At 40.9% G+C, this 16,093-nt stretch overlaps 2 protein-coding genes across 2 annotated transcripts in view; both read right to left on the reverse strand.

Moving 5' to 3' along the window:
- VGLL4 (vestigial like family member 4) overlaps positions 1 to 10,334 on the reverse strand; it is a 95,983-nt gene extending 85,649 nt beyond the window's left edge. Inside the window, exons 1-2 of the mRNA XM_082322597.1 lie at positions 10,158 to 10,334; positions 2,393 to 2,469 (exon numbers count right to left, since the gene is read on the reverse strand). Of these exons, the coding sequence (XP_082178723.1) occupies positions 2,393 to 2,456 (64 nt within the window). The 5' untranslated portion in view covers positions 2,457 to 2,469; positions 10,158 to 10,334. The remainder of the gene's footprint in view (positions 1 to 2,392; positions 2,470 to 10,157) is intronic.
- A 4,812-nt stretch (positions 10,335 to 15,146) lies between these two features.
- TAMM41 (TAM41 mitochondrial translocator assembly and maintenance homolog) overlaps positions 15,147 to 16,093 on the reverse strand; it is a 32,692-nt gene continuing 31,745 nt past the window's right edge. Inside the window, exon 11 of the mRNA XM_082321634.1 lies at positions 15,147 to 15,499. The gene's annotated coding sequence lies outside the window, so the exon portion shown is untranslated. The remainder of the gene's footprint in view (positions 15,500 to 16,093) is intronic.

Raw genomic sequence — 16,093 nt, forward strand, 5'->3', positions numbered from 1 at the left:
CCTTTGCTCACCATTCAAAAAATTGGATAAAATTTTGACCATGAAATGTGCAAAGGGCATCAGGAGTTATCTGTTAGACAAACTTCTATTCCAGCACAAAAATAAGACTCAGGGTAAGATAGAAGTGTTTCAGAAACTAAATTAATCTGAAATCCTTATTCAAAACTTTGGAAGCAGGAAACTTCATGATATCATTAGAAGTGTCAAAAAAAAATTGGATTTTTTTCCAGTGAATCAACAATAAAATTACCTGTATGCATTACTTAAATACAAGAAATATCACTGAAATGAATTCAGTACTTTGTTCAGATACCGAGTATCTGAAAGTAATCTGATTTAAAGAAAAAAAAAAGGGGCAGGGGAGAGAGGGGGGAGGAATTCTTGCACTCCTGGTCATGACTGGAGTATTAGAAACTCTATGTTGAATTCTACGTGTTAGACAAAGTGAATAGGGGATACAGAAATACAGACAGGACCACTGCAAAAACTCCGGGAGCAGCATACCAGGCTGGAAAGCTCAAGGATAATTGCTGAACTTCAAGCTGTTAGTATCCACTCTGTAACACAGACTGAAGTCTGGCTTGTGCCATTTCCAGAAAAGCTGACACGAGAAAGTGCAAGCTCAGTGACTGGTCTGGACTACTCATTTCTTCTTTTTCGCAGCTTTTCATACTATAGTGTTTTTGCTGTGCAATATGCACAACAACAGGACAAACTCGGAGACAGCATAAGTTAGAAGCTGCAGAGTGGCATAAATCTAATTAAGTCTAAGTGGTAAGACTAAAGGAATGTAAATTAGAACCAGACACATATCAGCTTCTTCACATGCAAGTTGCACTGAATCAGACTTCCTCTGAATTCTCTAAATCCAGCCCAACATTCCTACCCTGTGGAACCCAAAATGAAACTAGGGTCTTAGGCAACAGTTAACCAAAAAGAATGCATTTAAGCTTAAGAAAATTGAGAATATATGTTCAAAATATACTAAAAAAAAAAAAATGTAGTCAAAAGAAAATAGGTTAAGTTTTTGCCTTTTCTACAAATATATTAGTTTACAAGAGAAATTCCCCAGGCCAAAAATCACAGTTGAAATATTTCCTCAAGGACTTCCACTGCTGTTCATTTTACCAGTAATAGTCAATAATTATAGCAATCCATCAAATCATCCTACTACAGTGCAATCAGTAAAACCTTGGTACTTATATCCAGTAGCAAGGTGAACATGAAAGAACAACAAAACCAATATTCATTATAAAGCTAAGAGGCAGTAATACAGAACAGCTCATCAGTGTATGAAACCTTCATCTTACAAACTTCTCAAAGAGCGAGCTACTGTTATCTTGACTATTTGAATATACACAAAAGTTCTGGGACTTGTTGTCCAAATACACTGTGTGTGCTTACTTTGCAATTACTTTAGTGAGTTGATTAGCAACAGTAGTAAATCAGTTCTTTCATTCAACATTCAAGGCAATTACTTTTCAAAAAAAATATACAGAATAAAGGAACAAAGGCCAAAAGAAGAAAAACTTAATCCATCTTAAAAGGTGATTTTACGTGCAGAAGCTACACACAAAAGCAGTTTGAAATCTAAAATACCGTTCTTCTAGTTAGCATCTATTCTGGTTGATACCCAAGATGCATTCACTTCCTGAGTGCTTACGCTACTCAAAAAAATGGACAAAGACATTTACTACTAAGAATGCAGGTAACAATCTGATCTACAAACTAGCACTACAATTTGGCAGAATTGAAAATATTATTCTAACATTAGTTAACCCATCTTAAAGGCTTATCATGAATGTTCAAAGCAAAAATATTACCCAAATGATTGGCAACATGAGCCTCTGTACCTGTAACTGGCATCATTTACTATGTTAAAATCCTGTACTCACCTTTTAGTAGCAGTGAAAGGAAAATTAAGTGCTCATTACTAATGATAACAGTCTACTACTTAGTTTTTATGAACTGAAAAGGAATCTTTGCAACCCACTCATGCCCACCCAGTTATGTGTTCTTAAATGAGAACAGGTCTAACTGATATTATGAGCGTGAGCTCTCAAATAGTCCTTAGTTTGACAGCAGTTCCATTACAACTTTTTGTCTACTGACAATGCAAATGGAATTGGGAAAAGAGGGACACCTCTTTTGTTGTTAAGTACATTTTCAAAATAATAGGAATGATTCTCTCTTGCGTACTAACCAATTTAAATGTAACGTATTGGTTTTGCACCTGAGGGAGATGACCTTTGAAGGCTTCTGAAGACATTTTTCTGCATGTCTTAGATTCAGTAAAATGCAAAGATTGATAAAGCCAGCATCTAGGCTGATATATAGTGCAACCATAAAGCATCTAGATCCAACAAAGCAGAGAACTAAATTTCAGACTTACGTTTCTCATCATCAGCATGTACTAGAGATGCTGCTCTCGACAAAACATCCAATGGAGTCTCCATTCCTCTCTGGATCCTGGAAAATGCAGAGCCAAAGTTTCAAAGAGTAAACTCACAGAGTCCTTACCACAACATACTAGGTGGTATGCCACTTGTTCGTAGCATACACGCATCAAGTTTTACAGAAGGAAGTAGTAACGAACAACAAGAGCATGACAGCAGAAAGAATCAAAAAATCTCAGTTTCTCCTGCTCTTTTCATGTTATACCAGCACAGGATTTGTTAAAACTAAGTCACTGCTGAAAACAAGGAAACACCGGAATTAGCTTTCCCACCAACTACTCATCCAAAACAAACCAGAAGACCAAATTCTCAAGTATTTGACTGAAGCTGATGACTGCTCATGTAGGTTGCAACAGGGTTATCTGCTATATGTTGTAAGCATTTTTGCCTCCCACATGCCGGCCTTCCATCCCAATAAATAGCTACTTGAGACTATATCCAAAGATGCAACCCATCTGAAGTGAAGATTACAGCTGGCCTGACTACCTACATGAGCATAAGATTGCTCATAGTATTTAGATCCACAGTATTCAATAAACTTGTACTCCATACTCTCCTATGCCCAAAGTAGAATCATCCAAAGCTCCTAAGCCTTTAAGACATTTTCTTACTCGTGAGCATACAGTTGAACACTGGGCACGTGTATATATAACGACACAGACAGAAAACTAACTTGTATAATCATAATCACACCTCAGTAGCTGCTTTTCCCTGTTTTTTCTCCCCTTACAACATATAATCCCCATACATGAAAAAGTAACCCCATCACATAAAAACACACATTTCAGCACTATGCTAAGCAACAGACTCTCCCATTAAAAAAAAAAAAAAAAATTATATTACAGCTTACATAAGCCCCTCAAAGTTTCACATGAATGGCTTCAAAACTAAAAAAGAAGTTCCAATATGAAATTCCAAAAGATATGAAAGGGAAAGGAAGGAAGAGAGTAATATGTTGTCAAGGTGCTTTTGTTAAAAGGCCAACATCTCTCATGTGTTTTTAAATAAGAAGGCAACAGCATAGACAGAACTGTTAAGAAAACAAATGGAGAAAGAGAGAAAACCCAGGACTGCAAACAATTTTGTTGTTTCCTCCCCCCTCCCAAACTAGCATGCTATTCTGTCATAAGAACTGTTTACTGTAACTTACTTTACAGTATGAGCTTAAAAAAAAAAAAAGGTAGTGGCAACTACAGAAATCTCAAACACATGTATATAGACTTAACAACAAGCATATGTTTGGGAAGCAATTTCCTTGGCTTTGCACTATAAATAATAAACATCGCTATCCTCCCTGCCTCTTTCTAAATAATGTCAGAGACTTTAAAACTAATCAAATATTTTAAAGCATAAGAGAAAGGATTTTTAAAGTATTTTTAAGTTTAAAAAAATATCTTTTTAATAAAGAATTAAATCCAGTCTTGTTTCCATAGAGCTGTGCAAGAAGAGGAGACATACTTGAAATAATTAAGTATAGCGCTTGAGGATAAAAAACATGCATTCTCCCTCTCTGTCAGAATCAGCTTTTGCTCAAGAACAGTATTTTAACTAAACTTATATAATCAGTTAATGCCTTCATTTAAAGACAGTACATGTGGGCAAGAGGTTTTAGAAAGCAATATCTTAGATTCTTATTTTACTAAGTTCGTCTTCATTAAATATGTCATTATTTCACATTTGGCCACACTCTCTTCCAAATCAGAGCAAAAATTTGCAAGAGAGTGTTCACTAAAGAAGCCTTCAGCATCATTCCACTTTGATCTGTTATACCTTGATGCTTGGTTTCTTTCCTGCTTTTTGTTTTCTTGGAGTTTAAAATTGCACCACTTTATTTCTCCCCAGACTGTTGATTACTGACCCTCTCACACAAATTCCTCTAACAGAGTGAAAATTCAGTTTGAAAAAAAGATTAAAATATGTCTGATCAGATGATGCAGCTACACCAAACTGATGGCTAACTCATGATTTAGTACTAACCGGCTTTGTCCCAAATTTCAAAGACAGTAAAACAAAGCTTTTTTGGTCAACTCTTTAGAAAAACCCTCTCAATAAAGAACAATGCAAAGGATATTAAGATGTATTTTATTGAAAGCAAATTGCTGTTAAAGATTCTTTAAGTTTTTCAGTAATTTTCAAATAATGGGAGTAGCAGATGCCCAATCCCTTTCCGGAACATGCTCCTAGTAAGAGAATTAGCCGGTGACAGAAGTCCACATTGAGAGAAGGAAACAGGAACCAAGTCTTAATTCTATTCAGGAAATTAGACACTTTAAAAACAACTTCACTAAAACTGACCTCAATACAGTTTTGTAGCTTTGCATATTATTAAAGTTCATATCATGAGAGAGCTGCAGAAGTGTCTCTCTAACAGTTACAATCTTGTGAAGACTGTTGTGTCCATTCAAGAGCTTCTTTGAAGGGATGCTGTTAATACAGAGATCTGCAAATTCCAGGGTGTAATACCATACATGCTGCAATTTTTTAAACATGCTGAACACCTTTAGTTATGAAAATTACCTTCAAGGAGCTATAAACTTCCAGATTATTTTTCAAACAATATGAAATATCCCTCTATCTCTAAATTAAACTAACAAGTCAGGGATAACAGTTCAGGAAAGAAATAAAGCTCGCCTACAAGAAAGAGAGGAGGAATCTTCTCTTAGGCAGTTCAAAGCTCAAAAGCCTAATTCCTTCGCAGCAAGGACAGCAACTGCTACAGCTACTCCAAGGCAGCCTTCAGAAAACAGTCTGGTCATCCTCAGAAGGAGTAATCTTTCAGAAATGAAAGAGTAGTTCAATTTCCAGGGTTCTGACAAAAGAGCCAGCTAAAAAGAAGACTTCTGATAAAAGCCAGCTAATTCTCTGTGCGACACAGAAACCTGTCTATGCAGCAGAAACAAACCTGAATCAAAGTTGAATTTTTATAAGTATCCCCATCAAAAACCAACGCTCTAGCCTATGTGCAAGTATTGCTCTATACCCAGATCATGTAAGGGAAAACAAGTGACTTAGCGAAATAGAAGTGAAGTACACAACCTTAACTTCCTCCGCATAGATCCGATTTAAAAGCTATGGAAACAGTTTCTTAAATATCTTACTTGTTACAAAATCTTAACTGTTAGATTTAAAAAGACACAAGCCAAAAGCACTTTTCTAAGTGTTCAAGATATTTTTATCTACCATGATTTCAAATATTAGTTTAATATCTTAGTCAGTCCTTTTATTTATCAGTTACTGCTTTCACTCAACATTCCCCTAGTCTGTCATCTCACCTACATTGCAGTGTCTGAAAAACAGTAAAGACATAGAATGTAAAATCATAAAGATACAGTGTCTGAAAGACAAGTAAGTTCCTAAACACTCATCCACTAGTAAGGTTTTCATGCGACACTTGAAGAACACAACACCCATCAGTGTAACGAAACAGCACATTATTTTCTCTCTCCCTTTCAACCTTTTGCAAATTCCACGCACATATGGAGTACTCTCAGCTTTGCAAATGCCTAACTGCTAACATTTTTTTGAAGACTATAGAGAAATTAAAGCTTTTGAAAATGAACAGTTAAGTGATTTCATGGATTATACAGCACCTTCCAAGCATCAGGGAAAAACCCTGAAGTTGCTTTTTTGAAACTTAAGTAAACAGGCAGTAGGGAAACCAGCACCAGAGACTAACTGCAGACTGAGCAATGAGAAATTTATTCAATCCCACTAAAGGTATTCACAGTGGGGTACATCAGGAAAGATTTGAAATAAAGAGAAGTTTACATTTGATTTTAAAAAGAAGGGGGAATAGCGAAGGGACAGGAAGGAAAGAGAAACATGAAAGATTATGTTTGCAGCAGTAATCTCTATTATGCAGATATGATGACTTTTGTCCAGAATGGATCTTAACTAGTAACCGAAGTAACAAGTCAGATTACAGAAACAAGGAAAAAGTTGAGTGATGAGAACAAAAGGCCTGTACAGAAGACATGCTGTGGACATTGGAAAAATCAGAATTTCGACATAGTTTAGACATGAGGGTCTAACGAGAGGTCACAGTCATAAAGGTACTTGGATTACAGGTCTGACTGACAAACAGAATAGCAGCATGGCCAACAGCCATTGCAAACATGTTAATAAGAAACACCTGAAAGCAGACACTAGTAAGAGGTCTCTTAAACTTCTTGGGTGTGAACTAGAGATAGACATCTACATGATGCCAAGGAGAGAGAAAGGCTGAACCTTTCAACAACATAGAGAAAACTTGAATTCATATGTCTGGTGAAATTACAGAGATAAGGGTGGAGGGAGAAGAAGTGGATTAATAAACAAAGCCCATTATAACAACAAAAAAGTGAGACAAGAACAACAAGACACTCCAGAAACAATCAAGAGTGAAGACTAAGTGAAGTAAGCGTAGATAAAGACAAGCATATGGAAAACAAGATTAATTGAAGAGCATGGTCAAGTAGGTCAAAAGCAGCTCACATCTAGGAAGATACAGGCACAGCACTTCCCAGTCACATTCATAAACAGAAGTACCTAGAGAAAGAGACTCCAGTTGATTTCAATAGAAGAAAGCTGAACTGAAGAGGAAATGCAGACACAACTTATCAGCACAATAAATAAGTCTACAGGGGAAAGGAAGATAAAGCAACACTTTGACGCAAACCAGGTCAACATCCTTCATTTTTTAAGATAGAAGAAAGTAAAGCATATTTGTACTGTGAATGAAAATAACGGTAAGCACATTGTATTCAATATGTGTCCTCTACAGTCACAATACGTTTAAATTCCTTCAACTGCACCCAGATCAGAGCTTTTACTTGTGGATACATAAATCCTCTGTTGGGATACCCATGCAAAATGTTAACTGTAAGTGCTCAGTTTAGATTGCGATTACCATGTAGCACTGATCATCCTTCTGCATTTACAACTCAGTCTTCATCGTGAGTTCAGGCTACTTGGCCAAAGGAATCACTGAAATACCACTTTTAAAAAAAAAAAAAAAAAAACTTATTTCTTCAGTACTTTGGGGTTTTTTTACCATGCTTGTTTTGCATGTGGAAAATATGTTTGAACAGGCAAGTCTTCAAACAGAAACAACTTAAAGATTTAACTTATCACACACAAAATTATAAGCTTAAAGCAAAGCTTTGGTATTTTACCTTGTGCTTTTTGTCTTTTGTTGCATAAATCCTGCTTAACAAGCTAACATTCTAAAAAAAAAAAAATCTATTAACAATGGTATTTGAAATAAAAGCTAACAAACCTAAGAAATTACAGGTGGAAAAATCTAACCTGACCATGTCTTGTATGTACAGTCGCTCACTCCATCCTGTATGTTACACATTCTGATGCAAACATATCATGCAATATCTAACCGTAGTAAAAGGAACTGAACCAAAACTACCTTTTGTAACAGAAAACTTTCAAACGTATCTGAAAACAAAATTAACCTTCTCAGTGTCTCCAAACTGTATTAGTTATCAGAGCTACATATATTTAAACAAGAACCTCCTGATGCTTTATAATGTGAACGTGCTTCTTCAGTTAACATGCCCCAAAGGTCTGTATCAGTGATTTTCTATCCTGTTTTAGCTACTAGCCGTATTTTATACTACCTGTCAGATCTACCCCTTTCAGCACCACTTCTGGGTGCGCATGGCTTACAGAACTGGCTTAACTCCTGCTCTTAGGTGGGTGTGAAAGCGAGGTGGTGGTAGCATTCATCGGAGTCATTACTGAGCAGAGATAAGGAAGGCTAGCAACACAGCATTCTGCACCGAAACACCCTATCCCCATTCCCCACAATGTGCATTGGAGATGCTGGCGATTCTGCAACAACTGTTTCGGCCCAGCAGTTTGCTTCAAAAAACAATGCAAATGTACAGTGCAGACACACCCAAATTCTACCAAGAGTCTAATGGGCCAGACCTGTGTTTCAGTTATGACTGAAAGTAGCTCTTGTGACTGATCCCAAATACCGAGATTATAACTGATCTATCAACAAGAAGAGAGAGAGAGATGTAGGGGATTTAAGCAAAACACACTCTACATTAGAAATACCCTCACAAGTAGGCAGATGGGAAAATACAAATAAAGGCCAAGAAATTTGGAGAACAGCCTTAAAAAAAAGTTTATGTATTTTTGAGGCAGGAGAGGCAGACTGCTGCCAGATTTTATACAGTTTTGGATCTAAGCATTCTTAATATCACTGCCTCCAAAGAGAATTTCACTCAGGCTTCACAACCTACAGTTTATTACTCTATGAGGAATGCTCTTTAAACAACTCCCTGTTCTAAAATTAGAGAAAATCTAATCAGAAAAATTATTCTGCAGGAATCCTGGAGTTCATGATCAGTTAGTCCTCTTTGGTTTAATTAAAAAAATGTCCATTATTTCTTGTTTCCAATAATCCTGAAGCATCAACAGAGTAAAAAGGCAGTGAGCTGGCTTCGTGGTTTCTCAAGTATCAGTGGAAACGGTTGTTAAATTCCCATTCATTGCACTTTCAGAAAAGAGGTGCACTGGTGTCACGTGCAGTCAGCTTGACTCAAAAAATTAATTACTTCTGATTACATCTGGGAAACATAAAGCCAGCTTGACTGAACAGACTGAAATGGCACTGCTGAAGATTAAATAAAAAAATCTCTACAAATAGAATATACAAGAGGCAGAGTCAAAAGCCGTAACAGTGCCCTTCAGACTCATTCTAGAAGATTTTTCACCACAGGTCCCTCTGCTGATGATGAAATTCCAGGGATTTTCTCTGTAAGAAAAACACACTCTCTCGAAGCCAAGGTGTGAATTTAAGACGGCAGTTAAAACACTCCCTGCGTGGTCCTATTGCTCTGAAATAACTTTCCGGATAGGAACTTACGTCAGGATATTTCCTAACAGCGAACTTTCGCATCTTTCGCGGTAACCTGTGCGGCGCCCCGGCCGCGGCGGCTCCCGCGCAGGAGGGGCCCGGGGACCGGCACCCAGCGGGAGCGGCGCGGGCACCGGCAGCCGCCCCTCGCCCGGGAAAACACCCCTGCCCGCGGCCGCACCCAGCCCTGCCGCCCGCCGAGGGAGCCGCCCCCGCTCCCCTTCGCCGGGAGAGCCGGCCCGGGCGAGCCGCGGGCCCAGGCACCGGCGGGAAGGCGCAGGAGAGCTCGGAAAGCCCCGCGGTGGCAGGGCGGCTCGGTTCCTCCCCTTCCCAACAGCCCCGCGGCCGGGTCTGAGGTGACTCCTTCCCCGGCCGCCGCTGACCCGGCCGCCCGGCCCACCGCAGCTCCCTCGGGGCGACACCGGGGAGGCTCGGCTCCGCCGCCCGCTGCCGGGACCAGCCCGCTGCCCGGCCCGGGGAAAGTCCCGCAGCGCGGAGGACGAGACGGGGGCTGCCCCGTCCCGTCAGGGCGGCGGCGTCCCGCCTGTCAGCGCCTCCGGGGCGATGCTCCCCCGCCCCGCCGACACTCCCCTCCGCGCCCCGCGGCCGCCCCGGGCCCCGGCGCCGCCAGCGGCAGGCTGCCGGCAGCGAGGGACGCACTCCTCCGGGCTGAGCGCCGGGAGAGCGCGGCCGGCCACCCCCGCCCGGGGCCCACCGCTCCCGCGGGGGCACCTGTCCCCTTCCTCCCGCCTCGAACTTTCCAGCCGGCGGCCCTGGCCGAGGCCGGGCTCCGCTCCGCGGCCAGACCCCGGGGCCGCTCCCCCGCCCGCGGGCTCACTCACCAGCGTGCTGCCGGGCGGGCGGCGGCGGCGGCGGCGGCGGCAGCAGCAGCAGCAGCAGCAGCGTGGCCGGGGCGCCCGGCGAGCGGCCGGGCTGGCGGCGGAGGGAGGAGAGGGCAGGGGAGCGGGACGGGGGCGGAGGGCGGCTTGTTTACTCCCGGGCCAGGGCGGCGAGCCCGGGAGCGGAGCGGAGCAGGCGCGGCGAGCCCCGGCGCCGCTGGCCCCGGCGCCGCTCGCTAGACGGGCCCGGGGAGGAATCCCAGGAATGATGGAATTCTCCTCCTAGCAGGTGGGGAGAGCGGAACGGCCCCATTGGCTGGGCCCAGCTATGAGGTCAGCATAATTAGGGTAATGAGGCGCTGACATCATATCCTCGCAGGTAGGGAGAGCACGGCGCAGGCGGCGAGGAGGAAGCGGGAGCCGCGCCGCGCCAGGCCCCGCCCCGCCGGAGGAGGCGCGCCCGCCCCGCGCCGGAGCGGCCCGGCGGGGCAGCGGCCGCGGCCGCGGGGAGGCGGCTCCCCCTGCACCGGCGGAGGGGGGTTCGCCCTGCCGGCTGCCGGAAAGCGAGAGGGAGAACATTGGGGCAGCGCTGCAGGGAAAATAAATCGAGAAACTGCCCCTGCCCGCCTAGGGACAAGAAAGCAGGTAGCAAGGAAGAACACCGTTGTTGATTTTTACCACGCTTTACAAATCTTTTCTAGAACTAAAGGAAAACAACAACAAAGCTTCTCTTAAGAACAAAGCAAAGCAAGTTTTAAAAGCAGAAATACACCACATGCATTTCAAAGCAAAATGCACCATCATACACATCTGAGAAACTGGCTTAACAGCCACACGCACACTTAAAATATGCACAAATGACAAAAAGCAAGCTCTTCAGATCCGAAGGTAACATACTACAACCAGGCAGGAGGATGAGGGAGGTTACGTCCACATACTCAATATGATTTGAAGTTTAGGTCTGAACAGATCTAGCATTTTCTTTATTTCCTGTTTACTGCCAGTACTCCTGAAGCGTATTTTTACAGGATCCCTTCTTGCATTCAATATGACTCATTCAGCCAGCTGAGGAAATTGCCAAAAGTCAGGCCTGTGTGAAACTAAAGCTGAGCTATCACCATGGTCAAAGACTCCTATGCTTTCATTTCCAGTCTGGCATATGAGCTCCCATTTACAATTACAAGAAGTCTGAACGTTTGCCAGCAGCCAGGATGATCTGGTCCCTCAAAACTGGATTGCTGCAAAAAGCAATGAAGGCACCTGCTCCCACAAGCCCAGCACCTCCCTGCCACTGGAATCCCAGCACATCCCTGGCCATTCTCATTGCTTTGCAGCAGTGGTGATTCCAAGTTTGACATTTTCAAGACTCAAGCAATTTAGAAGCACGTCTTGCTAAAATACTTGGCCTGTTTTGAGTAATTTCATGAAATTAAGCTGTCAGGTGGATTGTACATATGGAAGAACCACTTCTCAGAAGCTAAGACTTCACCAATGTACTCTGAAGAACGTGGTAATGCTGTTTTCTGCTCACATAAATTAATTTCAGATCAGGAGGATATGGGAAAGCACTGTACTCATGTTCCGTTGTCCACTGTGAACATCAGTCATCTTCTAGAGAATTAGGTCCCATAGTGCTACATTTTGCCTTTACAAAGGCCACAAGGAACTGAGGTTGCTTCAGATGGCTCTTGGAGTCCATTGCAAAGGGAAGGAAAAGGACAACAAAGCAACCTGAGCCCCACCACAACAAGCATTAGGGTTGCAGATTTATGGCGGAGCCCCAAAAGAGCACAGGGCAACAGAAATACAGGGTCTCACTGCAATTCTGCTTGTGACATTCCTCCTCTTCAGCTCCTCCTCCCTTCTCTCAATGTGACAGACCTATATGCTAGTAGATGCGTAAGTATATCAATGGCAGCAGGACTCTTTGTCTTTTCTCAAGAAAAAAAGTACCAAGACGCAGCAAGGTTTATTTTAGAGCCTGAAACTGGGATTTATGTATGAAATAGTGGAGGCAGCACAGCTCCCACATTTACCCCGAGGTGCAGCCAAAGCAGCAGCCCAGCCAAGTGGTGTGGGAGGCTGCGCGGAAGGGAGCGGTCGGGGATGAATCCACGCGTCCTGCATTTTGATTCCTTGAAAGATTCAGAGTCTATGAAGGGTCTGTGCTGTCCAGTTCCAATTTAAAAATCTATCAAAATCATGCAAGAATAACTGATACTGAAGTATTTTCATATCCTTGCAAGGACAGGTCATGAGATCTCGGGCCATCAAAAGCTAGCCAAAAATGCATTCCAAACACTAAATGAAATCCAGATTTAGACTCAACACACTTAGTATATCTAATAGAAAGATTTCAGTTGCTAAAAAACTGAAAGGGATATAGTCTAATAACAACCATAAACATTATTTTATACATTTCTTAAACTCTTCACCTATGACATTTATAACAATATATGGTAATATTTATATTTTTTTTGAAGTTGATATTGTATTAATAGACTATTGGAAAATATTTTCATTACCAGCAAGCAGAACAGGAGTTTGATGATCTAATATTTGGAAAAATGGTAGTCAAAATAGTAATGTAAAAATTATTTGAGAAAAAACATGAAAATACCGGACAAGAAAAATACTATGAAATATGGAAAACAAAACCACAGGCACTGAGAAAATAGACATTGGTACATATCATGAGAATGAACTGCTGCAGACTAATTACAAACCTTTTTAATATTTATCTTCAAGAAAAAAAGTATGCCACTCCTGTTTATAACCGCTGGAGGGGAAGAGGTAGGAAGGGTTTCTTTGTTTAAAGAGACAGAGCTCCTGGGACAAGGAGGAGCTTGAAAAAGGAGAGGTCAAACCAGCTTTTGATCCTTTGGATATGCTGTTACAGCTCCCAGCAAAAGTTTTAGAACAGGATATTTATTAAATATCTAAAGAGGCTGAGGGAACATCAGCTTTCTGGGAAAGGTGACCCTGTGCATTCCCATACAAACACTGCTAGTACAGACACACTTCCCCACTAACATGTCAACATTTGTTAAAGCAAAAAAAGGAAGTGCAAGTTGTCAAATATTGGAAATCTTTGAAAACAAATCTGAACAGCTAACACACCATAAGAAAACCTTGTTGAAGCTGCTGAACTCAACACATGATAAAGCTTAGCTAAGCTGTTCAAAAGGCAAATTCACAAATTAGTAAAGCAAAACCAATCTTGCTTGATGAACCATATTTTTATTTGCTTGGGTGGTAAAATTTGTTTTTCGTTTTGTATGTACTTTATAACTGAATGATACCAAATGCTCTTTGCTGACTCAGATATCAGCAAAAACATTGCTGAAACACATAAACTGACCCAGGTAGTTGAGGGTTTGTACCTGAACTAGAACAAAAGTAGTGCTTCGGCCCCAACTCAGGCACCCAGGTAGAGTACCTAAGGTATGACTCAAATCCTGGGACAGACTCCAGTTGCCACTCCTGTTCCGTATGTATATTAATCACTGAAAAATTAGTGACATTTTCCATACAGTATAGACAATGCAACAGAAGAAGATTTAAACAGCTGTGCGAGGGAGCCAGGACTGTGAACGACCATGCATCTCAGCTGTAGCAGGATCAGCAATGTCTCCTAACTTTTCTGCTGTGGAGGATGCTTGTCAAGAAAAGATTTGCTACCCTGAATTTGTGTAGCAGCCTACATCCCCTGGGCCCACTGAATACGTTCTAGAACAATGTGTTAGTGCAGTTTCACGGAAAGACACCAATATATTCCACGAGGAACAAAAGCTGCTAGGTCATTTCTGGGTAACATTTTGAGAAATTTCTTTGAACAGTTACCATTGTTTAACAACTTAAGATTTTTTTTTTTTTTTTTTTTTTTTTTTTAAATATAGAGGAGGGAAAGAACCTGAAAGCAGAGGGGAAAAAGAAAAGGTATTATATCAAGTGCAGTTGCAGTCTATAGGGAGATCTGGTGGCCTAGTTCTACAGACCCTACTCAACCATTAATCTTGTAATTATTATTGAAATTAAGCCTGACATCTGTTCCATGACCAACCAAGAAAATAAAACATTTCCACTATAATAACAGTTGGTTAAAAATGCCTTGGGCAAGTATCTCCCTACATGTGGGCCACAGCAGTGATATGCCTTACTATTGTGAATGACTTCAGTGTTAACTAGACATGGATACTCAATGTGGGAAGGGGCTCAAACCTGTTTTGTTAAACTATTTTCAAGTGATTTCAGGTTGTAAGACTAGCAGCAGGGGGCACACGTTGTGTGTTGCTTCAGTCAACAATACAAGTGTAAAGCTACAAAGAGATTTTTCTTTAGGTGCCCATCTAAGGAAGTGATTTGCCAGCTGGCATTCACTGCAAGTAAAAAAGGAATTTCTCTGAGTTCTTCCAATTTCTTACTACAATCTCACTTTTGTTTTTCAAACAGCAGCGATATAGATACTTCTGTTACAACAGACAGGAATGCATGAAGTTATCTTAAGTCTGAGGAGAAGCCCAGGATATACTAAACTCTGCACAAAGATGATTAAGTTTGTGCCAAAAGCAAACACTTTTTCCAAAGCTATCAGAAAACACCATTATTTGTCACAGGCTTAATAAGGTATGTCATTGCTTTGCAATATCTGTCAGTACAATTACAATGCATACCTCCATCTATCTACATCTTCTTTTAATAAAATAGGTTAATTTTACACCAAATAACAGCAGTTTTTAAAATCATATCTCAAAATACATTTTATCAAAAACAAATTACGTAGCCTCACAAGCAAACATCTTTTCTTGAATGTTAACACTGCTAAACTCTGAATCTAAAACTCTTCCCTACAAAAATCTAGATTCATTTGCACTGCACCTCAAAGCTACCTTATATAGAAGCACATCCAAACTGAAAACACTGCAGCACATAAGATTTAAAAAGACACTTCAAATTTTTTTGAAGATAGTTTATTATTTCATTAGACCATAATGTGTTAAATTGCAGTAATTCCAGACAGACAAGTTGATCCAAACTGTAAGTTGATGGAGATGGTTATTTATTACCTGCTTCAAGACAAAGCTTGCCCTCTTCATAATTGTCTGCCCCATCATCCAAAGGAAGATTAAAAGAGACAGTATAATTTCAGTTGGAGCAGGGTCATAACAGCAGCATAATCTTCACGCAAACAATGAGATACTTTCAGAGTCAAACAGAAATATGAACACCACGAACTCTGTTCTTTCAGAACATTTAACCACAGGTACTTTTTGCTTGCTTTGTTCTAGAGAAGAGGAAGATTCCACCCTATGGAGGTTCCCATAAGATGAAGACAGACAAGATAGCTGAGGGGGAAAAAAAAAAAAAAAAAAAATAAAAAAAGGAGTGTCAGATTAACAAATTAAAAGCACCCTTTGTCCATAACCCATGGGTTTTAATTTGTTAAAGTTTTGTTAAACACCAATAAAATGACCACAACTAGTTCACAGCAAAATTCTGAATGGCAAACTCAGTGTAAAAGAAAGGTCGGTATACTCAGTGATACACAGATGTAGGTAAATATACAGAGTAATCTATTTCTTATACACTTTTTTTCTGATTCTGCACCTCTTCTTGTGCAGTAAACACACATATATAATAGATTTAACTCCCTGTGAGATTTGTATCCTAACTTTCACATAGGACAAACTTTAGTCCAACTGGGATCATTAAAGTCACGAACAGGTTGCAGTTCACAACTAGATGTGAAATTATTTTAAGAGTTTACATACTAACTCATTGTAAGCTGCAGAATTTACATACATTTCAAAGCTGTAAGAAGAGGTTATTTAGTCACCAGAATTTCTTCTAAACGAAAGACACCAGCAGTATGTCACTGGACAAAAGTAATGTGCCTGCCTAAAGGAACTGGACACCAAAAGACTGTCTAAAGCCCTTTT

Source organism: Platalea leucorodia (assembly GCF_965183815.1).
Source record: "Platalea leucorodia genome assembly, chromosome: 9".
Lineage (NCBI taxonomy): Eukaryota > Metazoa > Chordata > Aves > Pelecaniformes > Threskiornithidae > Platalea > Platalea leucorodia.